The sequence below is a fragment of the Maylandia zebra genome, linkage group LG13, assembly GCF_041146795.1.
Source record: "Maylandia zebra isolate NMK-2024a linkage group LG13, Mzebra_GT3a, whole genome shotgun sequence".
Taxonomy (NCBI): Eukaryota; Metazoa; Chordata; class Actinopteri; order Cichliformes; family Cichlidae; genus Maylandia; species Maylandia zebra.
The window spans coordinates 21,016,990-21,043,812 of NC_135179.1; the positions used below are offsets into that span (position 1 = coordinate 21,016,990).

A 26,823-nucleotide genomic window follows, 5' to 3' on the forward strand; every position below is an offset into this window, starting at 1 on the left:
GTCTTTACCCAACAATGCTGACATGCTCATTTGTAGCAGCTAGTCATTACCACCATGCTAAAAATTGATAAGTATCAATAAAGCACTGTTGAGGTTGATAGCAAAGGCATAGCAAAGAACAGATGAGGAACAAAGTAACTCACTCAGTTAAGGTCAAACTTCCTGTTTCAACAATAAGACAGAGCCCAGGAAAAAAATGGCATCTGTGGGAGAGATCCAGGGAGAAAACTGCTGACCAAAAAGAAATAAACATCTTGATGATCCCTAAAATTTAAGAGGAAAATCATTCTCTGAAATTTTTCAAAGCTTTCAGTCCCTTTGCATCTGCCATAAAATAAACATGCCATTTCATAAAAAGATCACCATAGCAACAGTCAAACATGGTTGTGGAAGTGATTTAACAAGGGGAGCAGTTGTTTTTTTCACATAGGGTCAGGTGGGTTTGGATAGGGTTTTTTTTTGATGATTTAAAACATGTGAGTGTGACAAATATGCAAAACAAAAGGTTCTCCCACTAACATGATGCGCTGGTGTTGACATCGTTCACATGTGCATCCTTGCATCTTCTCACCCTTTTTTTCACCTCACTGTGTCTAACTAACACTGCACTTTCTTTGGCTTGTTAAGAAGACAGGGCTGGTTTAATGTTTTTTTATGGAGAAATTTCTAAATAGCATCTGTCTTTCTGTCTGTAGGGGGACTCTGGTGGAATGATCGGCCCACCAGGACCTCCAGGTCCTAAGGGTGAGCCTGGCGAACCTGTGGGTGGATATATGGTGGGTATTATATCAAATGTAGACAGTAACCTCACCTTGTTGGGTTCAGCTCTGAAGACACAGGATACAGCATTAAAAACTATTAATGCAGTCCAATAAAACAGCAGATGGAAACACAGGAGACTTTCAGAAATGCAGATCACCTGCAAACAGCTAGAGTAGCAGCAGGCAAGTTAAAGAAACTAGGTCCTCCAGCAGCGCAGATGCAATGATGTTATGAAGTAGCAATATCATTAGATAGTCCACCATCACATATCCCCATCCTGGATAATCACCTATCCTCGTAATTGGAGCACATAGCTGTTCAGTTTCTTTTATAGACATGGCTCTGCATATAGAAATGTTCATTATAGCTTTCCCAAAGAGGCTGTGCATGTGCAGCCACAGCCTCAATCCCGGTTGATGGCACTTGCACTTCTCAATCACCTGTGGACTTCTGCAGCTTTAAACAGTCGTGTTTGTTTGTGTGTGGAAACACCAATCTGAACATTAAGCCCAACAGCAGACCTACTGATCAAGCAAGCCATGGGTACCGTGAGCAGAGTAATAAAGGAAAGATTGTGTTCAGGCCGACGTATTTAAACCTCTTAACATTCTCCTGCACTGGGAAAATTGGAAAGGGATTGAAAAACACGGCTGTGGGTGTCAAGATGGGGTGTTTACCACGTGAAAATGACCTCTCACAGTGTTGTATGCAATAGGTGAAAAAGCTAAACTAAGAAAAATGGCTTTCATTTAAAGCAGACATATTTCTGTCTTTTGAAAATACCATTAGTGTGCGGAGATGTAGGAAGAAATGTCCTTAGCATTTATGGACGTTATCATATAAGACAAAGGTAAGGGAAAAGGAAATAAACAAAACATATCTTTAATGAGTTAGCCTGCTCAAGCAGCTAAGGACAAAGCCACTTTTATTCATGCGGGGTCGCCACAGCAGGTAGCGCCGCACATTTGATTTGGCAGATTTTTGTATTCAGTGCCCTTCCTGACACAACCCCAAAGGAATCTGTTTCTCCTTCCACGATCGTTTCCTTGTTAGGCAAATGTATAAACCACTGAACTAAGATGTCACACACTTTGTTGAGCTTGCCTTCAACTGAATAATAACCAGCTAAGTCTTTGTACTTTAAACATGCTGTTTATATAAATTTCTATAAATTTATGATCTACTCTCACATACCGAGGGAGAAGTTCTGTTTCTGTAGAGTGGAAGTGCCCCACTAATGTCATCAGATCTCTTTGGTTTCAAAAGTTCTGTACTTCCCAAACTTTAGTGTTTTACGTTTGACTGAACTGGTCCATTTCTCCCCAAAACTGTAAGAACTGCTGTGTTGGCTCAAACCCAGCTTCTGCCCAGCTAATTTACAATATAGGACTTGCACCAGAAATACATGCTGACCACAGAAATCAATGTCTCATCTGGATGGTACAGTAAATAATGCCCGCACCTCGATTCCAATTAAGGTTTTTTGTTTTCTCCCCCACCCCCCACCCTCTCTGTGGTACGGCATTATCACCTTGCATCTGTACAGTGAAACTAATCAAATTGTTGTAAGCAGTATTGAACATGTGCTCATAAGGCAACACTGTAATGTGTGTAGCTCATACTGATTCAAGACTCCTGTTTGAATTAAAGCACTAGGGCTGCTTCTCGGGCCTTACCTCAGTTCTCAAAGAGAATTGCTGATCAGTGTGCAGTGAATTTCTATTCTAAAGTCTTCTTTGTTTTTTTGTTTTGTTTTTGTTTTTACAGGGGGACGGGTTGCCTTTAACTAGAGGGTCTCGTGGACCTAAGGTAGGTCCTCCAACATCACCAAATAAGCAATAAAAAGTGAAAAAGAAACAATTCAGCTAAATAAATTTAATTGTACTACAAAAAAGAAGAAGTTGTAACAAATAGCTTACCTGGCACGAATTCCAGGATAGCATGAGCTTGAAAATGTGTCACGGGAATGAAAACGTCCACACTTTGCTTTGTTCTACAGAACCTGACACCGACTACATGTGTCATGTTCTGTAATGATGTAACATTATGTAATCCTAGGCTGAGACCTTAGGGCTCTGTGTGGCTATCTGAACACTTTGTTCAGATCTATTGGTGCAATATTCCTCTGTGGGAAAAAGTAAGTGCAGCCTTGGCTTTACGCGGTAGCGCTGCTCCATTTAACTTTTGTGTTTTGCATCATTGTCCTCCTGGTCGTACTGTGCCTCACTCAAATTCTTGACCACCTTTCCATGTAAAGTTTCCTCATTTGCAAAATGTTGCTCTTGCATGCAGTGCCCACGTTAAATCCCCTCCATAAGCATTCCAGTGAGATTCTGATAGGATCTTGTGTGTAGTTGTTATTTGGCCAGACCCTTCTTTAACCTTTAATTTTCTTCTTTTTGAGCCATTCTTTGCTAAATTTACCCGTATGCTTGAGGTTATTATCCTGTTGAAAGGTAGCTTTTTGAACACATTGCCTTCAAGGACACTGCTTTACAGCTTCTCCTTAAAACTGGCCTCTGGTCTATTGCGTTTAAACCATTCTCTCTGATTTCCTTGAGCGCATTATTCCAACAAACCTACCTTGAAGTTTATTATCAAACTAATTTTGCTTTGATGGTCTTTTTTGGATTTCACTTAAACATTACACAATAAAGTTTTGAGGTTCTTGGAGACTTTTTTTTACTGCTCTACATCATCTTCCATGTTATTTACTTTTTTTAACATGAAGATATATCTCCTGAAGTCCATCTAATACCAGCTGGAAATCACTAATATGACTGATATCACTGAAATTGTCATAACATGCTTGGATATCAAAGAGATTTCATTCTTTTTTCTGATCACTTTGTACTATCAATATCAGTGGATTTGACATGGAAAAATAATTGCACAGTTGAGTATCTTATGTATCATACGTAGGCAAAATGATGGACATAATTAAAATCTGCATGATAACGGCCTTCACCGCGGTTATGTTTTCTTTCTTTACCCTTTAAGCAAAGAGGCACAAGATAACAGGAAATGGATTCTGGCAGTCTTTGAATACTTAATGAGCAATGCAGCAGCCCTTCCTTTAGCTGGATTCACCATCATTAAATCATCACTGACCACTCCCTTGTGTTTGTGTTAGGGTGAAAGAGGCATCCCGGGATTGCCCGGAGACCACGGTGAAAAGGGCGAACCTGGGGAGAGCATTACAGGGCCACCTGTGAGTATGATGTCGTATTGATTGGTCAGTGAGCACCAAACCATTTATTATTTAGTGGCACCCTTGAAACATTTCAGATTCCTGCTTTTGTCTTAGGCGTGGAAAGAATGGGCTACTCTCTGAATACTGGAGATGTGTTTTTATTAGAAACATCGGTCATTACTTGCTCTCTCGCCTCATCATGCACGCTCTGGGGTGCTAGTTTGAAACTCAGATTTGACAGTGAGTGAGTCTGTGTTCATTTTTGAAACACAGGGTTGTAGACAGAGAATCAATAGATCAAAAGGTGTCTAACACAATTCCTTTATTGGATCCTGGGTGCTAGAGGGCAGGTGGTGTTAACAAGATGTGTGATGTGTTTTTAGGGCCCCATGGGACCCACCGGGGAGCCAGGAATTGAGGTGTGTGCGATAAATTTTCTGTATCCACAACACAAACAAGATGTTCAAGTCGATTTTTAAAAATGTTCGTCCAATTAGCCATGGATCTCTTCTTGGCAATTTTGTTACAGCACTATTAACAGTAAGTGTGGGTGACTGTATAGGGCAACACTGCTAGCCTCTATCTTGGTATTTTTCAGGGCTCTCGTGGACCCCCGGGTCCATTTGGCCCCCCAGGAGCTCCAGGAAGAGAGGTGAGTTAGGACAGCCTGTCCTTCCACTGTTTTCCACTCCCTTGCACGTTTACAGATAAAAGATGGCCAGAAGCATGGAGAAATGTCAGCTACCAACTGTGGATGAACAAGTACAATGTATCACAGCTCCTGGACACAAATCCCCACCAACTGAGAAGAGTGTGAAAGCTGAAAGTTATAGCCTTGCCTGTGTGCTTCATATCGTAACCAGAAGTGCTGTTAACTCCTTGTTCTGTCTCAATTAAAGGGCTCCCCTGGTAGGCCAGGTCCACCGGGGCCTGCTGGACCTCCAGGTGAACCAGTAAGTAAGAAAATCTCTGTTTTGCTTACAGCGGTTCAGCATCACTGATCAGCCATGAGACCTACTGAGATCACCTTAAAGTCAAACTCAGTATTCAGACTGTAGCTGCAGTTTTGGGATAATAAGTAGCTGTAGTTCTAGTGTTCAGCAACCGACACCACATTCAGGAAAATGTTCCAGTTTACAACAAATTGGCGGCCCCCTGTTGTTAGAGCATATTTTTATTCCTTTCTTGTGTCTTTGTGAGTTTCAAATGAGGAGCATTTACTAAAGTGCTAATAGCTGTAGTGTGAGTACCTCACCATTCCTACCGCTGCTGCATCAAAGCCTTGAAATTTTTGCATTTTAGCCCATTTATATTCATGCGTGGTAAAGACGCATGAAAGCCATTTATACCATTTTATGTTTTTTTTTTTAAATACACGGGCTTCACATCAAAATGTTGGTTTTTTTTCTCAGCTTCAGAGAACAACAATATTTTGAAGATTTGGGATCATGTCTTCCAAAATAACAGTTATTAAACCGTTTCCTCAAGCAATCCAGATAAAGCTGAGAATGAAACACTTAAAGCAAACTTTGTTAAATATGTTCAAGGAAAAAATCGCATTCCAGGCATGTAAGTCAGTCTTGTGTGCCTTGTGATGTTTTATTAAAAGAAGCAGTCGAGCAAAAATAAACAACTGCAGAAATCTCAAAAATAAAGAGAGATGAGATTTGAAATTAAGGGTTTTTTTTGTTTTGTTTTTTTTGCTTCTTTTTTCCTAACAGACTGCCCTGCCGATTTTTGGAGACATGGGTGCTTTGCTTAAGGTATTTATATCTCCATAGTTGATGATAATTGCATTGTTTTCACAGAACAATTGCATGCAAAAGCGTGAGGGTTGGTATTTAAATTGAACAGCATTTGCCGGCTTGAAACAGTACTATCCCACTAATACATGGATGCAATCACTTGAGAGATATTGTGAGAAAGCCCTTGAGTGCCTTCATCAGGATGACTGGGAGAAGGAGATCCAGAAAATAAAAGAAAACAATTTCACGAGAAAGCCCGGATTACTCATTCACCAGAGGTGCACAGTGTGACAACATGTTTAGTAAAGCCTCTCAGTGTGACAATGAAATATTGAAATATCACACAAGTGCAATGCAAATAAAGTGAAAAACAAGATTATAAAGAGATTACTGTCTCAAAAGATAAGATCGGCTTCAGATATGCATTGTATACAGTTTTACAGAAGAATAATTGCTAAATAGCACTTCTCCATTCAAACAATGTGTCACCACTTGATCCAAAAGCCTCAAAACACTCACGCAAAATGACTTCTCTTCTGCCCTAGCTCCGTTTTAATTGTCTCTTCTCTACATTTTACATTACTTAAACCTTAACCCTCAATATGTAAATCTGAACGAATGTTAACTTTTGGGACATATTATATAAGTTTGTCCCAAAATCAGCAGACAGGCTGTCACGGCTCGGGGCAGCGGCCGTGTGAAGAGTGGAAGGAGGACTCAAACGCAGCACTATTTCAGACGTGAAGGGTGATTTATTGACAATACTGAACATAAAGTGGAGATGGCAAACAGAACTAAGGACGAACTAAACTGGGAGAAACTACACAAAGGAGTGGCAAACCTGAACATGAAGGGAGAACAGCAGGGAGAGCACGCAGGGAAATTCACCGGGTATGAACACAGACGACGCGACGAGGAGCAGAGGAAAACACACACTATAAGTACACAAAGAGACACTGGGAAATCACACACACAGGTGGGGGAAACAGCTGGACCTGATTAACCTGACGAGACAGGGGAACACTAACACCAGGGACCAATAGAGGGAGCACAAACCCAGAACCCAGTGTCTAAAATCCCAAACACAAACCATCCCAAAACAGCCCAAGAATAATAATGAAAGTAATAACAATAAAGAACATAAACACAAAGTCACTGAGTCATGGCCGCAGGACCATGACACAGGCAGCACTTTAAAACTTTTTTCTAACATATTCCTCATATATTGAAATATATTTTGTTACAGCAGTGCTCAGGATCCCAACCTTTCCTGACCAGTGCTGAATGTGGACCAGGACTACACAGTTAAACCTAATACCAGACACTCCTCAGTATCTCCTGAGATTATAGTACAGTGTTAAAATGGGATTAAGTACTCCTTTAGTAGCTTTTACCTTTCATAATGTGAACACTCTGTCAAAATAAATGCAATTCTTGTTTCTTTTTTCCCACTGACGTAGATTAGTCACCTTAGTACGTGTCGTTAGCTGCAGGACAGCACTTAGACGAATTAAAGCTTTTTCTTTTTAATGCTTAACATACGTCAGCTCTGACAATAAATATAATGCCTTCACATGATTAATCATTGATAGATAAAGCCAGATGTCAGCAGACTTATTATTTTCTGTCAACTCTTCCTTCAGAGTCAAATTATTTTGTCCATTAAGTGCTCCGTTAGATTCATCTACTGTTTACAGCCTTCATCAGAGTCACGTAACGCCGCTGTGATTAGTACTCTTGACACCTCAATGACACCTTCAAAAAAAAGCGCTAAACACATTTAATACGGGTATTGTTTTTCTTTTCATTCATGTCAGTAACAGCATGCTCTTATTATTTTGCCATTGTGTTGAAGTCTTTGAAGATTAGGCTTAAATGGCAATATTGAAACGATGGCTTTTCATTTTATTTTTCAAATTTAGTGAGATTTTGTTGTTGTTGTTATTTTTGAAATGCATTTGTTTTTACTGCCTTTTTCCAACTTAAACTTCCTAATTCTTTTCTGTGCTAGGAGTAGAGTCTATAGTGTATCTAGAATAGATCAAGATGCGATACAGTGCAATGCGATATGATGCAATATGATACAATGTAATATGATAGGATGCAATAGGATGCAACGTGATGCATTATGGACAATATAATACAATACAATAGGATGAAATATGTGGGATGTGATGTAATATGATACGATATGCTGTGATATGATAAGATGTGATACAGTTCGTTAGGCTTGGATGTGATACAAGGCAGTACAGTACAATGTAATGCAATAAGATACGGTGAGATGAGATGTGATACAATATACATTTTTCTGGGGTCAGTGCTGAAATGCCATTGTAGATTTTATGTGCGCCGTAAGTATGTAGCTGGCAAAAAAAATTCAGTATCCACATGTAAAAATGGTCTTAGTAAAAGCTGTAAAGCAGCACTGCTCAAAGTCACTTGAGCAAAATATCTGGAAAGTCCTTATCAAGATCGAGTAAACTCGTTTTAAAATACTCAAATACAGCATTGCAACAGCTCACTAATCCTGCTGCACATACAGTATGTCCGAGTCACAACGTGCAGCAGTGCCAATGGAGTTGGTCCAATGATATTTAGGTTCTCACCTAAATGTCACAGTCAGTGAGTTTGACAAAGTTCACCACTCACCTCAGTGAGAGACACTCTTGGAGGCACTCTAGGTGGGTTCACATTATTTCTGCTCTGTGGACATTTTGAGAACACTTTATGTCAGTTGGGGTCTTGTCCTCCACCCAGGGGATGTGACATAATAAAGGGCGAAAATACAGTGTTCCAGCTCAGCCTGATGAAATCTTATCTGTGCTTCCACTTTTGCTTCCTGCCTTGCCTGCACTGGTAGAATGCCTGCAGTGTGTGCCAGACGAGAGTCCCAGGGCTGCCTGGACAGAAGGGAGAAAAAGGCTCCCCCGGAGTGCAAGGAGCAGAGGGCTTAGTGGGAGAAAAGGTACAAGTGACTCATTAGCATAGCAGACAATTTAGACAATTTACAAAAAAAAATGTGACTTTGATTTGCATTGCACATCATGCTTTCAGTGCTCCTTCATGAATATTTTGAGTGCATGCTTGCGCTATTGAACACAAATCCATTATGGACTCCTTTTCCAAACAGGGAGATCCTGGGGTCAGAGGCCCGATGGGTAACCCGGGAAAAGAAGGTCCAAAGGTAGGCAAGAAGATGTCAAACGTAAACTTGTGAAATAACAAAAATGGATTTTATAAAGATATTACTATATGAATAACCCATTTTATCAGCATGACAAGAATGTGTAGAAGATATAGCCTTATTTTATGATATTGTTTGCTTAAATGTGCATTTAATCTGCTAGACAAAGATTTGCACTGAAAAAAAAGCTTTTCATGAATTTATTTTTGCATTATTCCTGAAAGCCTAAGTAGCTGTTCCACAACTCATATTATTCTGAACACACTTGGGTTTTCACTGCAGAAGTTGTTGCTATGGATACAGTCTTGTACCATGGTGAAATAGGCTAGGCAATTTCAAGTTGTGTGCTGGAAGATGCATTTTGAAATTTATGCCCATCAGACTTTAGTTTAAGGTTTGTTTTTTTTTCTTCCCTTTTTCCTTGTGAAAAACATTCACTTTTCCCTACTTTATTGCTTCTGCTTTCCTGCAGGGAGTAAAAGGAGAGAGAGGGTTCCCAGGCCCTATAGGCGATAAAGGTGATGAGGTGAGTGAAGAAAAAGTTGAATCTAAACAAATTAATCCAGTGGTTATCTAACCAGGTCAGAAGTCACCGTGACATTGAGAAAGAGGTTTTTCAAACGGATGTAAATATATTCTAATGTTGGCCTCATCTTAAAGTCTGTCTGCTCTCAGAGTCTGTTTTCAAAAGAAGCTATCAAAAGCTATCCGCAGAGCTGCATTTGCACTATGCCCTATCTCTTGCTCTTGCTCTCCAAGGAACTACTTTATGAAGAACAAAGCCTGCCCTGCGTGTTTGTGTGTGTTCATTTAAAAAAAGACAGTGTTGAAAGCAGCTGAGAAGTTTCCCATAGGTCAGCTTTCAGCACTGAACTGCCATGGCAGAAGAGTTTTACTAGCAGGCACACTTGCTACTAGATTATAACAGCTCAATAAAAGACATGTTTTGGTCAGATAGCAGGTTTATTTTTCTTTCAGTGATCAAAGAAATGCATGCAATGGCATCTCTAAAATATAGCAAACAATACACTATAGGGCCTAGTCGCCAAATAAATTAATAAAGTTGTCGCATGATGAAGTGCCCCACAGTAGAAAATGTGATGTTCTGCTGCTTCTGCATACTCAGATAAACTCTAAAGGAAAGAAAATACAAGCATAAGCTCAGAAGTCATTACAGTGTATAGAAAAGCTTTTGAATTCATCCTTTAAAATGTAGCATAGATTTTAACAAAACAGATGTGACATCACAATGACCAATAATTTAATTTATCCACATTTTAAGAATATATGCTTGATGTGCTCGGAGCAGCACAGCTGACTTTCAGCATGGCCACATAACTCTCCATCAGCACTATAGTGTTCGTACAATATAGGATCCAAACAGAGAACTCCAAGGTAGACAAAATAATAAAAGGCATGCCTTTTATTAGGTTGACAGAAAAGTCCAATAACTACATCCAACTGGGAGTTAATAGAGATCCTAGAAAACCACAGGGAGCCAGGAACAACAAGGATACACAGGCTGAAGGAATGGCTCTATCTACACACACTGAGCACTGATAGGAAACTGGAGACTAGTGGGGAACAGGACACAGCTGAACATAATTAATACAGGTGAGACTAGTTAGGGCACAAACAGGAAGTAAAATTAGAATGAGAAACGACAGACAACAAGCCACAAAGAGCTTCCAGGTCAGGAAAATGAAGCCAGTGCAGAAGTGCCCAAAATCTACATTCTATGTGAAAGCCACCAGCTGTGGTTGAAAATAAGACTTTGTGAAGTCTATGGAGAAATGTTTTTCCGTCTTGACCTCAGGAAAGACTTTCCTCCTGAGTTCATGGGCTCACTCACTCATTCTGATTCATACTAAATAAAAAATTAAGTCTATTTTGTAAATCTCGGCCATGTATGTTTCAAATTGGAGACATTTTCTATACTATGTAACCACGTGTGCATTGGCTAGCAAAATAAATCACAAGTCATTAGCCAGTGAGTGTGCGGTTTCACAGTCAGACCCACCCCTTCTTGTCACATCTGTTTTTTTGCAACCAAGATGGTGATGGTAGAAACGTTCATCTGAAAGCTTCAAAGAGGAACTTCAGAAGCCAGTTTTCATGCTCTCTGTGGCCACAGCTGTAACAAGGAGACACTGAAACAAGACGGATGAACAAAACATAAATAAGCTCATTCAGGGAATGCAGGAAGACAAAGACAGAAGGAGGAACAGATTGGGAAACGCTGAGAGAACTAAACAGACAATTAACAAACTGAAAGTAGCAACTGGAGTGAAATACAAATCAAAATTCAGAACTAGGCAGGAACCAGAACTCAGAGCTACAGACAGTTATTACCAGAAATCCATGAAGTAAGCACAGAAATCAGAGACTATTTCTGCACATGTGTAAACCACTACATTATGAAGCCACTAGTGATGCAGAAAAATATTAATGTAATAATTCTTTTGATGATAGTAAGAAGTAAATTTTAAAAAATAATAACTAATTTTGTCTCCTCTAGGGGCCTTCAGGAGCACCAGGGCTACCAGGTGTGCCTGGTCGAACAGGGGCCCCGGTAAGAAATCCGTCCTCCATGTGGTCTAAAATTATGCAAAATCTCTTTAATTGTTTCATACTATAAAATAAGTGTGCTATTCTGTTTGCAGGGACTCATGGGTCGACCAGGTCCAACGAGCCAGCCTGGACCCAAAGGAGATAAAGTAATGTTTTTACTATTTCTGTATTTTTCTGCATACCACAGGCAGAGTGCACGAATTTCTGGATTTTATATACAGTGTATTGTCAGTGGGAGCGCACATTAAATGACCTGCTGGTTACATGAGTGCTTTCAGCCACTGCTTTAAAGCCTGCGGTAAATTGTTTTGACAGAGTATATTAATGAAATTGCACTGTCCTCTTGTTTCCATGTGTGGTATCATGAATCTTAAAGACAGATTCATAAAACAGAAAAACAAAAAAACTGCAGTTGATGAATACTTGAAAATATTAAATAATTTAAGATTTTCCCCAAATTTTAATATATGCATCAAAGTGCTAGAGAGCAGATAGACGTTTCATGAGATTCTTTTTTGTTTCCCAGGGTCGGCAAATGAGATTCACTTGATTACATTAACATGGGACTGTGGCTGATAAACATTTGCATTTTCACAGACATGTTTAAAAATTCCTCTGGCTTGTGTTTGGCAGGGAAATGAAGGACCTCCAGGTAGACCAGGGCCTCCAGGGCCTCCGGTAAGTTCCTGGTGCCTCAACAAGTGCTATCTGTTGATAATAAGTCTCAAAACCTACATTAGGGTAATAGATTACACATTATTTTGTTACTGGCACTTTATCCTTTTGGAAACACTCTTATGGTTAGCGAGTTAAATGCATGTCCTCAGCACTTATGTTTCCTCAGTCTAACAGTATTTATTGTATCAGGAAAAGCATAAATGACAAACAGGTACAAATACGATGAAATCGTCACGACCTGCACGCTGGCATTGAGTTATGTTTCTTTCCTTTAAAAGGAAAGTGAGTAAGCGCTTCCAAAGGCAAATCTATAATTCATCAGCTGTCCCCTTGAACCTGCCTTGCCCCCCTCCCCTCACACCCTGGCCTCATAAACTGCAGTCTGGGAGGACAAGAGATGGCTCAGTGGCCTGAAAAGGGCACGGGTATTCACTTGCTTCTAAATGAGAACCTTGACTCCTTCTACGTTTACAATAGCTGCCCTCTATCAATCTATCATGGGAAAAACATCATTATATGTTCTAATACTATACAAGAAGAGCAGATTACCTAGTTCTCATACCCAAATCTTTTTAATCAGTGTGCTCTTTTGTATTTCTGAGGCACTCGTCTTTTTGGAATTACGACTGGCTCAAGGATTATTAAGTCTACGCTTCTCTATGTTTTTTTTCTCCTCTTTTCACTTCTCACTCTTTCCCGCACTCTCTTCCTTTCTCTCTCTGTAATCACCAAATGAGCTATTGATCTCTCTTATGTAGCTTTTAAGGGCTTAGCAGTGTATAACTGCTTCAGACCTACTGTACAGTTTTCTGTAAGGACTCCCGGTGCCTAGAACTTACATTCAATGAAAAGAGCCTCTTAGAGAAGATGTCTGATTTACTCTGGGTTGTGTTGTAGGGCAACGGAATGGGCAGCCTGTACAAGCCACAGGTAAAGATTTTAAAAAACTTCAGATCATTGTCATTGTGATCTTCTGAATGCATGGTGCTGTGCAGAGCCTTAAGTCAAATTTGCTAGAAAAAGATTCTGTGCTTGTTGTTTTTGGCCCGTGTTATAAAATATAAAAAAATTCTTTGCAGAGCGGTGGAGCTATTTTAGGACCCCCTGGAGCTCCCGGTGCTCCGGTAAGTATAATCATTGTTGTGCCTGAAGCAAATCCTTTACACTGAATTGTGGAGTAACACTAGCAAACAGGCATGTGGATACTGTCTGAGCTGCAGAGCCTGGGAGAGCTGAATAACAAATAGCCTGACCAGTCCTCTGGTGTTATCTTGGCTTCTAAGGCTATTATATCACAGTCAATCATGCTCATTGAGATCTGGTGGTTGGTGAAGGCCAAGAGGCTTCCTGACTCTCAAACAGGTGCCTCTTATCCACCCCAGGACACACAACATCATTGAAATGCAAAATGGACTTAGAAGTTCGGCTGCTCTGCACAGTGCCAAGCCGAAGTGACCCGATTTGCTTATCGGGTTCCCCCTGCTCCTCCTTATCAAACAGTTTGTAATCTTGTCCAGTCCTGAGAGACATTCAGTCACAGGCCCTGCAGGGATCCATCCACCAAAACGAACACTTAAGGTGGTGACAAAAAGTAGACACTCTGCTATCCCCAGTGCACAATGGACATGAGCCATAGCTACATCTTAAGGATGCTTCTCCCGGTACTGCATCCATCACAGGCCAACAGCACCACAGGAGCAATCTAAATAAAGGAGCATCTTCATCAGTGTTAAGGAGGATAAGCGGCTCAATTCATCAATAATTGCTTGTGCTTATTAATGTGGAAAATTGCTGGCTGGTGTTGTTTTAAGCCTTTTTGACTGGATTATATGATCCTGATCATTTTAATTGCGCTTGGGACAATATTACACTATTAGCGTGATTTACACACAGAAAATAAGAGAAAAGGCAAGTAATAATGACTAATATAAATTTAAATGACAATAACATACAGTAACCACATGCCATTAAAGATGATATTTACGATTTTTATGGAAGCAGTTGTCACTTTCACGGGGGTAATATGTCCGCTCTCCCTCTCTTTCTCTTTTTAAGGGTCCCAAAGGAGATGAAGGACCTGCAGTAAGTTGAAGCTTTTCATCGTGGGCTATATTTTTTGAGGCATTTGGCTGTTTTTGTGCTCCTCGCAAAAAGTCAGAGTTGCCAGTTGCTTGCTATAATTATTTCTATGGCTTTCTACTGGATAAAATAAGTCAATACAGCCTCAAGCCCGAGCACTTAACCACTTTCAGAAGAACTCCAACACACAGAAAAAAAAAAAAGATCTCGACTCCTACAAATATGAAACCTTTGTACCATATTGTCTTGCCAGTGGGAACCCACAAACCCTCACTGCACTTCAAATGCCCATCCCCCAAACTCTGACGCCTGAAAACAGTCCACACAGACATGGGAATCATCCATTTTTCTCGGGCCCAGTTGCATTTTTTTAAATTTTCTTTATTTTTTGTTTGTTTGTTTTGTTTCACGGTGATTTTTCACTGGCATGTTAATTTGACATTTTAATAAATTGCTCAAGCGTCCGCAATGCCTTGGTGGAATTGCCCCAATCCGTCTCACAGCTGATCCTCTGGCTGGCCCGCTCTTCCCGTAGCCTGAGTAACGTATTCGTGACAATCTACATGTGTGACAATTACCTGGACAATCCGTCTGTGTCAGTGCCGGTCGCCCCTCTATTCTGTGTAATGGCATTTCTCCATGGCAGCGCGAGCAAGATGAGGTGGATAGAGGCCATCACTTGCTTTAGCACTGGGAATGGCTCTCTATTTTTAGTGAAGAAAGCAGGTGTGATTGTGATTGTCAAATGGCTTTCGTTTTTCTAATGAATATAAAGCCTTCAAGGTGTGACAGCATGTGTCCTAGGTCATTTGAAGTATTGTCCTCTCAATACCTGACCGAGATCATCAAGATGAGAGTGGGAAATGTGTAAAATCTTGGCCCCTGCAGAATTAAATTTATTCGCCTTCATCCATTTTTGATCTATATCTGCTCATTTATGCATGATGGTCGCTTTATAATGACACTTGTTACCTTCCAGTCGCTTATCGCCAGCCTCACTCTAGGACTGTGAGACAGAAATAACCTCATTCTTGGTTGGGAAATGGGGAAAGCGAGGAGGCTTGGGGGTTTTTTTTGTTTGTTTGTTTTTTTGTCTTAACATAACAGTTGGTGTATTTTTATCTCACAGGGGGAACCAGGGCCCATGGGATTACCTGGGCTTGAAGGGCTGCCGGGTGCTAAGGTAAACGTCAAGATACAAAGTTTTCACGATGACCGCCTGTTAAATTCTGAGAATTCCACATTTTTCTGAGCTGGAGCCAAAGTATTCATGTAATAATTAATAATTTGCACAATTACTTAATGAATTTTCCTTCATTAAAAAAAAAAAAGTCCTAGAGGCATCTTTTCATAACTTCCTGCCTTTTCTGTGCAGAAGTGTTTCCACTGATTGGCGGTGTGTGACTGTGTGTTTTGTGGAAGGTTGATAGGGGTGGAATATTTCAGTTTCTCTGACATCCAGAGTAATTTATCCTTTCAGGGCCTGCTGTCAAAGGTTTGACATATGCAAAGCATTTGCTGTTGAAATATGAAGATCTTAAGGAAGTCATTTATAATAAATATATGTGTGTGATTTTTCTGAGGAGATATTTATAGTTTTTTATTAAGTGTTTCAGATTTTTGCATTGCACTTGTCCAGACACATAGCAGCCCAGCAGCTTTCATTATACGGAGTTTCTGATACCACTATCTGTGTGTCTGCTTGATGTGACAGTGATTTATAGTATTCTTTATGTTATGTGTACATTATCTACCTAATATGTTGTGCTTCCAGGGGGATATGGGTTTGTCTGGTCCACCAGGGATGCTAGGTCCTCCAGTAAGTCCTCCATTTTTTAAAATTAATTTAGGACATACTTCTCTCTGATCAGTCATTTATGTTATTTAAGTCTGCCTCTGGCAACAAGTCAGTGATGTTTTTTTTAAAGTAGACAGAATAATAGCTCTCAATTGCTATAGCACCAAACTATTTCGATTAATAATGCTGCCTTACACCTGCAGTCTGTTTGTGCAGTGTTTTGTTGGGAAGGTTTCTTTTGTGCAGCTTTTGTATGCTGGTCTCTGTATTTTAAATGGAAGGTTACAGGGGTGCTGTAGATATCACACTATCGAGGAACTGTCAAACACGGTCTGTTCTTTTCCCATACTTGTGATTGACAGGGAAAGCCCGGCGCTCGTGGAGAGCCAGGGATCCCAGGAGAGCCGGTGAGCCTGAGCCTCTAACTCTCTTTGAGCTGTCAATCTGTGCGTCATTCCTTTGTCACTGCCGACTGACACATTGGCTGTCTCTGTTCTGTGACAGGGTGAGAGGGGTCCGCTGGGAGAGACAGGATTCCCTGGGCCCGAGGGACCCCAAGGTCTTCCTGTAAGGATGCTACACAAATTCTGTCGCTCTTCCCTTAATATTATCACTACTAGATGTTGACAAAGCACCTTCCAATAATGTCCACACTAGAAACAGCGCTATTAAAACATGGCCGCATAGTTGTTTTACCATTGTAGTGTGTGTCTGGAAGAAAAGCAACACGATTCAAGGACAATATGAATAAAATACATATGTTAGCTTCCGCTTGTCCTGTAGATGATTACATTGCTCCACATAATTACCATCAGAGATGGTTTCTGTAATTTTCCCTGTAAGCGCACAATGGAACAATGTTCACACAGCAATCAGGATCATTATCCCTTGGTTGAGATATCTCATTAACTGTGGAGATTACTAGGAGTGCAACAGTGCTGATCCAATCGAAGGCGGGAGCTGATACAAAATGTCTTTGTTTGTGTTGCGCTTCTTGAGCAGGGGAGACCTGGAAAAGATGGAACTCCAGGATACCAGGTGAGTTGTGCGAACGCGTCGCAAATCCCCTTATAGAAAGTGCTTTACATCAGCCAAGCTACAGAAAGATGGCACAGCAGATTTTTATCCCCCCTCAAGCTACAGCGTGCTGACTGCATTAAAGCTATTTGCATATTTGAGATTTTAACGATTAAAAAAAAAACTAAATGGAATCCTGCAGATTTAAGGCTTTGTTGACTTTTAGTCTTTTCACCCTCATTATACAGTTAATGCTTTCAGGCAATGATAAAATGTTTGTAATAGAGGGCAGTAGATGCTTCAGATTAAATATGCATTTTTCTGCCTGATGAACCTGGCCAAAATGGAAATAAATATGCATAAAAGTCTACTTTTATGTACCTGATCAAATCTACACTGTTTACTACATAATCACACAGAATGGTCTCACAGTATGGGCTTGAATTGCCATTCACTGCACATTATACAATCTAATACCCAAACTCGATTGACTATGATTATTACAGCTTTTCTCTGATTTACAATTTTTTTTTCACCTTACACCTTAATGACAGCCCAAGTACTTTATTGTTTTTTTTCCTTCCATTTGTTCATAATCTCAGCATCACACAGAGCCTTTCTATAGATAGGCACGACTTTTTGGTGGGGCAACAGTGCCATCTAGCAGATGGTATAGTTGCCTTCTTTAGCAAAATTCCTTGCACACTGCTTTGAGGTTTAATGTAATGCTCAGGGAAGCACATTTCAGTGGGCAAGATGATAGATTTAAGCCTCCCATCAGGCAGCGGGGAATACAGAGTACTGCAGATTAAAGCAGGCAGGGGAGAACGGCATCACAAAGCGATGCCCGCTTCAAAAACCACATCATGCCAGATTGTCTTTTGCATGGCTCCTGTAATCCAGCAGGAAATTGATACAAAGATGCTCCCAAATGTATTTCTGTGAGCAGAGTAAAGGGAAGCAATGAGGAGTGACAGAGAGGGACTGGAAGACACAAGATGTTGTGACACGAAACCAGAGACAGGTATTTTCTCCCTGCTCCTCTGTACAGTAGAGGCAGCTGGTGGGAAGGCGTTCATCATACAAACCAGGAGTGATGCAGAGGATCCGTGACATTGCAGAAGGTGAAACACTATACGGGGAGGAATTATGCCTGAGCTGAGTAAGACGCAATCAGTGCAGCGTCAACTGAAAAGCGTGCATTCCTCAGAGTCAAATAATTCATAAGAATCCTCTGCAAACATCGCTTATAGTGGATTTAACAGAAATTCAAATGAACAAATTCCAAATGAACATAATAGAATGACTGAGTGTTGCTCGCGCCCTTACACAATCCCAAACATCAATGCTTTGTGTGCAGCTACTAAAAAGTTTCAGGGTCAGAATAATTTCCTTTTACTGTTTCACTGCCTTTTTTTTCTTCTTACTCCTCAACAAAGACCTCAACTATATAACTATATTTTTTCCTTTTTCCTTTCTAAGGGAGCTACAGGTAGACAAGGAGAACGAGGATCCAAAGGAGAGCGTGTAAGCATTCCTCTTTTCTTAAAAGGAAGCTATTTTTGTGACTCCAACTATAACACACAACAAAAAGATTTTGATGAATAGTAATGAATAGTAATGAAAGTCTTCACTTCAGCACAAATATGACTAATCCCCACAAGCACATAAGCGCTAGATAAAGGCATTTAACGCTCAGTGCAGTTTGCTATTGTGCAAAAGCTTGGTCACACTTCCACAGTAATCTGTTGCAAACACCTTTAATAGAGGATGCAAAATGAGGTTTTAGCTTTATGTTTGGCAGCAGAACCCCAGGACCAGTAACTAACTGGACACATTAGGAGAAATGGGTCATTGTGCACAGTATGTAAAGTTACAGCGGGACCTGAAGATTATAGTGACACTGATGCAGCTTTTTCTAGCCAGGAGTGGTAGCTGTAGCACATTCACATGTTTGGTGCCTCAACATCATACACAGGTGAGATATATCTGAGCTGCTACTTTTTTTTTAATGCTACAGGGTGATCCAGGAATTCCTGGAGAAAGAGGCGTTCAGGGCGAGAGGGGTCGCCCAGGAGAGCCCGGCCAAATTGGACCCATCGGTACCCAGGGGCAAAAAGGTGATCCCGGCCCTCCAGGACTCCTGGGGAGTGAAAGCCTCCTGGTGAGTTGAAAATTTTCACCGTAAACAAAGACAACCCTCCCAGATAATTAAAAAGCTTTACCGGGCAACTCGTTCCTTTGAGTTACCACCTCAGTTCTCATACACTGGGGGGGAAATGGTGTAGCTACAGCTTTCTGCATGAAACATCAAACAAGGCAGTGCAACGGGAACTTGCTGTTCTCTTTCTGCTCAGCGCTTCCCACTCCTGATCATCTAGGCGCAACAGAAGGTCAGAGAGGGAGTGAGACGGAAACCGAAAGAAAGACAGATATGTGGGCGTGCCTGGAGCTCTGCAGAGCAGCGAAAACACCTCCATCTGTCACAGACATTTTACACTTACTATATGCAGCCACAACCGTTATATAACACTCACAGGGATGAAAAACTGTTCTGAATGCAAAGATTTGAGGTCCAGGGATACTATTGTTTGGCTTCCTAACTGGTACGGCACAAAAAAGCACCAACAATCCAGCTGAGAAAGGTTCACACAGCGTGTGCTGTGTGCTGTGTGCTGTGTGCTGTGCGCTGTGCGTACGTGCTCTATGCATGTATATTATTTCTTTATCCTTCCATACATATGGAGGCAAATAGAGCCAGTGTGACAAGTTGCACTTTCAGTCTAAATAGGCAGTGCATTACTTCAGAATTGGAAATAAAGTAACACCACTTTAAAGCTATAATACCAAATTTAATATTCGCCTGCTGAGTTTGGGTTCAGACGTTATATTAAACTGCAATGCAAGGTAGGCTTTCAAGTCAGGAGGAGGCTTTAAAAGCTGAATTTAAACTGAATGACTCTGCCCTGCTTTTTGTCGAGTTTGGTTTGAACAATCTGCGTAGAAGAAATGTTTTATTTAGTAAATGTTCCAGATATCCACTTAATTATCATTTTTACTTGTATCTTTTTATTTTTATTGTCCCTTAATTGCTTTAGTTTCTCTTGTTAAGTGTTAAAATAGTGCTTTATCGCTATTTCCGCTCACAGGATGACTCCAGCTTTACAGAGGAACTCCGGATGTTTATCCGAAATGAAGTATCGAGGATTTTTGAAGGTAAAAAAACAAAAAAACTGAGTTTATTTTAATTAGTTTGGAGTACTTTTATTTTTTGTGTTGTGTTACCTCTAAGCATTCTTCTCTTGCTTCACAGAGAAGCTTTCTAGCAACAGCGGGCTACAGAAGACACCTGCAGGCATCTTAGCGTCGCAGATCCAAGGACCTCCTGGACCTCCTGGAAAGGATGGATTACCGGGCTCACCAGGAGAGCGTGGACCTCCTGGTAGGATGGCAGGCGGAACGGCTGCACCTTAATGCCACTGCTGGAAAAATACTATAATTTAAATATGAATGAATGAATAGAAATAACACTTGTAAAACCTGATTGCTGTTAATGAAACATGATTAACTTTAATTTATTTAATGAAAAGAAATTATATATGTACTCCTATAATTACTTCAGCAAACACACCGTGTGGTTTACCGAACCATACATTTAGCCAATTATATTTTAGAGAGGAAAGCGTCACATTTTTGTGAGATGCACCCTGTTGGTTGGCATCTCGTGTTTTTGTGATGTTGATTTGAAATGTTGGAGACTGGCTGGATTAGAGTCGGGCTTACACTTGCACTTTGTGCGGATTCATGGGTATTTCTCTCTTGCATAGACCCATATATCAATGCAGACTGAGGGGCGGGGAGCAGAGGAAAGGCCGGGAGTGTGGTGCACAGCGGCTCTCTGGGAAATATGAAGACAAACGAAGAATTGGCTGTGAAAAAGAGAAAGTGTTATCAATGTGGACAGGAAAGAACCTCAGTATTGATACCTCACTCCAGGAAAGAAAGCCCCTAAAATGCAAAAGGAGCGTAGTCAGGAAAGAGGGTTGACATTCTTTTATCAAACTAATACAAATTTCTGACTGCTCATACAACACTAATGGTTTGCCGGTGCAGGCTTTGTACCTCAGACTTGCTTAGATTTGTACTGTGTCCGCAGCAGAACTATGGTATCGTGACTTTTAAAGAGGAGTGATTTGATTGTGTTGGTGCAGATCAAAAGCACCGCTGCATTGGCCGTTCTCTTTGAGCTTTGTTATCTACCTCACATTATTCAAGACCATTTACATTTTAACCCACTGCTATGATATAAAGGGCTGCTTTCATTCACGAATGTCTCCAAATTAGCCAGCTACTCAACTCTAAATATTTGTGCGTTAATGCCACTGGCGTTTACACATGTCTTGGACTTTATTTTGCTTGTTTTGTTTTTTTACGCTTCCAAAAAAAAGTGTTTTATAGGTGATCTTTAATGCAGCTTTGCAATAAATATTTATTGAAAGCAAAGAGGAAAGTTATTTCCCTTGATAATTCAGAAATTCAACAACTTCTTAATTTTTTTTTCTTTGTTGACTTGGGCCTTGAGAGTTTGGGGTAATATTTCCTCATTATTTCTCGTCATCCTCCGCTGGAGACTGTGCTCCTCTGGAATATCCAATTTGACTTCTTCTCCAATATGCCGAAATGAATTGTTTATGGAGAAAAATAACCCCTCTGTTGAGTTCACAGTTTTTTCTTTTCTTCCTTTCTTCTGTCTTTGGTGTGATTTCACATGGGTGAAAGTCTCAAGCTGTTAAGAGAACGCCCATAGGGGCTCATGCTGGAGAACACCATTTCTTTATTTCCTACTTTGTTGTAATTAAGTGCTCATTTGTGATTCATCGTTCACTTTTGGGATCTTCAGAAAGTTTCTCTTTGATGAAAGCCATTGTGCTCAAGTGCATATTTCATCAATTTTGCTTCTTTTTTTGTGTTCTTGTTTTAACATTTGTTTTGTATTTCAATGCATTCTGTGTAACATTTATACTGAGTGAAACAAACATGTCTGTAAACTCTGTTTGAAAGCTGCTCTGTTCTTCCTGTGAGATGGACATATCAGTAAATAGAAAGAAAGTTGGTTTTTTTTCTTTCTTTTTTGTAAGACACGGTACGATTAAGTAGATGTGTCTTTTAATATTGTATACAACAGCGTACAACAGGTGCAGGTTCAATGAAGCATGAAAAACCACTGTTTGCCAGTATTATATTTTGTTAACTTACTTTGTCCATTAGTGCCCCAAGACACAATTTGTTTTCAACTAAGTACGCAGTGTGGCATTTTTCAATTTATCAGACTGCACCAATCCACCGTGGCCCCCAAGCTTATTGCCCTGTGTGCTATTCAGAAATTTTTTATTTATTTTTTTTGCTCAAGGTACAGTGCACTTTTCTCCATGGAACGTCTCCTGCCTGAATGAATGCCCCGGGCTCTGTGAGTGTTGAAAGAAGTCTCATTATTGTGGCAATGTGTGGATAGCCCCCCTTTTTTTATTTCTTTGAGATTCAGTTTTGGAGCATTCATAAGCCTTTTTTCTGAGATTTTCTCTGACATGTAAGCGTTGGAGCGTTTCCCCTTTGGGCCAAGCAGTGAAATGCTTGATACTCCTGTCAATGTTTCTGATGCACTCCATGCAGCCACTGGTTGTGAGACTCCATTACTTTAAGTGCCTCGTGGGGAAATATTTTTTGCAGCCTCTCAAATTCTTACTTGGTATGCTGCTGTTTTGAACTGTAGACGTACTGGTTTTTGCATGCAGTGAAAAAGCCCTTGAATAATATGTTTGTTTGCATACAGTTAAAAGCAACCGCCTGCCTGGTCTGACTTGAAGATGCGCGAATGCTTTGAATTCTCTTTTGACACACTGAGCATGCTCACAGTTTGTGTTCTTTCTTGGAGGTACTCAGGCAGCAGCCAGTCTCCAGCATAGGACAGAGTGAACATAATGAGCATCAGAGTAAAGCGTCTGTCATGAATAGCCACGATTGTTTGCGGAGTTCACCTTTGACTTGGCCTACCTTTCCACTCTCTGAATGCCTTTAGTGACCCACGTGTCTGATCTCTGATTGTTAAAAGCCTCTTGTCTCTGTTTTGAAATCGTCAAAGATGTGATGTGTGCTGTTGTTAGAAAGCTGCACAAATCCACAATGCAGTTGTCTGTTTCCACTTCACCTACTAAGGGTGCATCTCTCAAAATAAGTGCATACTTGATACCTGACACTGCTGTCATCCTGATTATACATAATCGAGAAGCTGTGCAGTGTTATTAGGAGTCCGTTGACAAATAAAAAAGTTCCACAAGTGTGTCCTCATTTTGACACTTTGTCGTGCTTTGGCATTTGTACTAATCTTACTAACTGTAATTCAAACTGTGTAGAGATGGCACCACAACAGGACTGCTTTAAGTTTGTAGTATTTGTTTTCTCAGCCACAATGTTGTGTGTGTGTTTGTGTCCACAGGAATCAGGGGTCAGAAAGGAGAGCGAGGCCAGCTTGGACTGGGGTTACCAGGAGATCCAGGACCCACGGGGCCACCAGGTAAGAACACCTTATGAGTAGAGCCGTTTTAGTTTGAGTGTTTAATTTGATATGCTGTGCAAAATTCTTTATCCACCCCTCATTTGTTAGTATTTTGCTTCCAATGAGTCTTTCTGGTCATTTTTTTAAGTGTTCATGAGCAATAGTTTCCAGGCTTTCTAAATCCAGCAGGCATCTTGGCTTTTTTTTTTTTTTTTTTACATTGGAGACTTTATCTATATAATACCTTACACCATCACCAGCAGTTTTACAGCAACTCTGAAACAAAGGACAACGCGTAAAGTCAAAAGGGTCAATTAAAGTGCTGAACATGCAGAGAATTACCACCCATCTCTGCTGTTCTCCTCAGTTCTATGGAGCATTTTACTGTCTTTAAGCTCATTGTTTTAGTTTTATGGACTGCAGAGTTACTGTTTTTGTTCCCCCTCACCTCTATCAACATTGTTTCAAGCCACAGTCAGCAACTGGATTTAGCATAGCTCATCATATACTGATTGCCTCTTTTGACACAGTCCTGCGTTTTTAAAATGTTCAAATAAGAAAGTGTTTTAATTGAAAACTCTCACTAACCATCAGTCATATACTAATAAAATGGCAGAAACTATGCTATTTGCACCTATGTATAAGGGCACTTCTGAAAATTGCCCTCCTCGTGTTTTAATTATACAGCAGGTATTAAAATGATCAGGAAGAATAACCATTACATTGACCACCCCTCCTTTCGCCATTATTTATCAGGCTTTTTTAGCTGCCCCCAAGAAGGAAAGAAATGCGCCAGGGCTGAGTCAAGTCTCCAGCCTTTAATTCTATTTCAGCCTTCATTTGGTTTCTCAGCATGTTAGAGTCAACTTGGCTTCTAGATTGCATTATGTTCTCAAAAAACCCCTGTGCTCCTGCGACATAAATAGGACCCCAATAGAGGATGAATTTGGCGGTGAAAGAAAATGACTTCCGCTCTATAAAATGAACTGCTTGGTGTTGTCGTGAACAAAAGGAGACAAACCAAGATGTCAGCATGTCCTTTGGGGTTTTTTTTAGTTATTTTGCACGACAAACCTCACCATATCTTGATGGAAGATGAGGAGTGGGGTTAACTTGCTGATTTTCAGCCTGTGACTGTAGGAGTGTATGTATGCACATAATGCATGTGCAGGGGAAAGATATCTTGGCTGTAGCTCCACTGGAGAGGACAAATCACAGCTTTTGAAAGACATCATCTCTGTAGGCACACAGTTATAAGAAGCACCTGCAGCTCAACTGGTTGGGGGTTAGAGTTAAGCTGTAGTCACGTCTCAGGAAGACCTTGAAAGTGCTTAAACTAAGTGCTATCAACGAGCTGGCCCACTCCTCTGGTTTTCCTGGTGGTATTCTTGACACTAGCCGTACATAGAGCAGGTTCCCCTCAGACTCAGACTGGGATATGTGAGTCACGTAAATGAAATTTGCACAGCTTTGATTTATCAGTTATAATATAATAAATACATAAAATAAAGGGTAAGAAATCTGTCTGGCAGGCTCCACAGGTCGATGAATCAAGGCACTTCTAATTAATCAGTATTTTCAAGTTGTTGGGTTTTTCTTTTTGAGAAGTGACCTCATACTGTAGTTGCTATCTTTGCCTCCACGTGTTCGTTCCCTGATGTGCTCTGATGGTAATTAGACCTGAAGGTGCTGCCGTTGGAGTGCATTAGTTCTGAATTGTGCCAAATTAGCAGGGTAAAGCTATCAGCTGTACAAAGCCACTTAAACTTGTTGTATTAACAAAGAGAATTAACAAACTGGAACATAAGGTACTTTAGATGATTAGGGGTTTTTTTCCTGTATCTTTCCACCGCCACGATACTGTGGATAGTTTGTCTGAGCACTTAAGCAGTAGATGGATGTGGCTCTGATGGAAAGGGCAAGTTGTGTTTTCGCAGGGAGGTAAAGGACAAGGCAGTACCTGCAATTCTCTTTGTACAAACTATAGTGGAGGCAAGGCTCCCTCGAGCTGTGAATGGGTTGACTGATGTAATGGACACTCCTGTGGCAGGACTGCAGTGGAGGGCTTGTTTTTGTTTTTGTCTCTTGTCTTTTTTTTTGCAGGCTTTCTGAGAAAGAAGGTGTTATTCTTGGTGTTGTTTTCGTATATGAAGAATATACGAGAGACCATGAAGCAATGCAGACCGCTTTGACACTTCAGCAAGCTGTTGCTAAGTAACATGAGATACTAATGTCTCATCGGCCGCGATGACCTCACCATATCAGACAGCGAGGATGTGTTCTTCCTCTCTCCTCCATTCTCATTACAGAGAAACCGGAGAATTCATTAATTGCAAATGAGATGTCCTCAGTTCTGAATGATCCTCCAATGCAGCTATATAGTGATCTATTGATACTCACTGCAGTCCCACTTTGCATTACATCAGAGGAGCATTTCTCAATTAAATGAAAGTAAAGAAGAAGAAGAAGAACTGCGACTGTAATTACAGACTGATTTTTTAAATTGATTTTAAAACTAAACAAATTAAATGCAATTTCAAATGTTCTAAAATAAAAAGACCGTGTAGAAGCTGCACCTAATATTTGTTTTTTATTTTTAATTAGCCTTGCAATTAGTCTTTCACGCTTTGAGAAACTGGAAGCAGCAAACCTTAGAATGGCTGAGTCATTTTCTGATCAAATATTGACTAAATTAACTAAGCAGGAAGTTTTATCTCTTGTGCTTTGAAATGCTGATGAATAATTCTCAATAGGAATTGTCGTCTGCTTGACACTTGATTTCAAAGACACTGCTGGTTTAAAAAAAAAAAAAAGTATACATTAGTGAATATAAATGGAGCAGATCTGCTAACAAACCAAAGGTAAAAATCTGCCTGGTTCTTGTTTTAATTCTTCTAAACATGTGTACAAAGGTAACACTACCCTGGATACACTGGCTAACCTTTTTGCTTGTAATTTGCTTTTAAGTAAAATAAGAATACACAATTCCCCGATGCTTATTTCCAGTGGTGAGTTCAATTTAGGACTTGCAATACATTCACGATAATAAAGAAAAAGGTCCTGCTAGCCAGCCTGCTCGTTAGTCGAAGGAAATGGGGAAAATGCAACTTTAACAAGAAATGGCTTGAGAATAGTGATTTATCTTGGTGGTTAAAGCTGGCGGCTGGAAATACTTACAAAGCAGATTGCTCTGTGAATGGAAGGGGTTTCTTTGTCTTTGTTTTAACATTAATAAACCTA

The 26,823-nt window shown here is 40.3% G+C and overlaps 1 protein-coding gene across 7 annotated transcripts in view; it reads left to right on the forward strand.

Annotated features, from left to right (window-relative positions):
* LOC101482045 (collagen alpha-1(XIX) chain) overlaps window positions 1-26,823 on the forward strand; it is a 102,159-nt gene that overhangs the window by 71,693 nt on the left and 3,643 nt on the right. For 5 of the 7 annotated variants that reach the window (XM_004555985.4, XM_076891745.1, XM_004555986.4 and 2 more), the window contains 26 exons: window positions 696-776; window positions 2,530-2,571; window positions 3,896-3,973; window positions 4,339-4,374; window positions 4,554-4,607; window positions 4,855-4,908; window positions 5,677-5,718; window positions 8,564-8,668; window positions 8,834-8,887; window positions 9,360-9,413; window positions 11,406-11,459; window positions 11,551-11,604; window positions 12,092-12,136; window positions 13,034-13,066; window positions 13,216-13,260; window positions 14,192-14,218; window positions 15,345-15,398; window positions 15,990-16,034; window positions 16,376-16,420; window positions 16,518-16,580; window positions 17,016-17,051; window positions 18,513-18,557; window positions 19,051-19,194; window positions 20,180-20,246; window positions 20,344-20,472; window positions 23,524-23,601. In XM_004555985.4, the coding sequence (XP_004556042.3) occupies window positions 696-776; window positions 2,530-2,571; window positions 3,896-3,973; window positions 4,339-4,374; window positions 4,554-4,607; window positions 4,855-4,908; window positions 5,677-5,718; window positions 8,564-8,668; window positions 8,834-8,887; window positions 9,360-9,413; window positions 11,406-11,459; window positions 11,551-11,604; window positions 12,092-12,136; window positions 13,034-13,066; window positions 13,216-13,260; window positions 14,192-14,218; window positions 15,345-15,398; window positions 15,990-16,034; window positions 16,376-16,420; window positions 16,518-16,580; window positions 17,016-17,051; window positions 18,513-18,557; window positions 19,051-19,194; window positions 20,180-20,246; window positions 20,344-20,472; window positions 23,524-23,601 (1,564 nt within the window). The other 2 variants (XR_002721222.3, XM_004555988.5) reach the window with 2 other exon arrangements.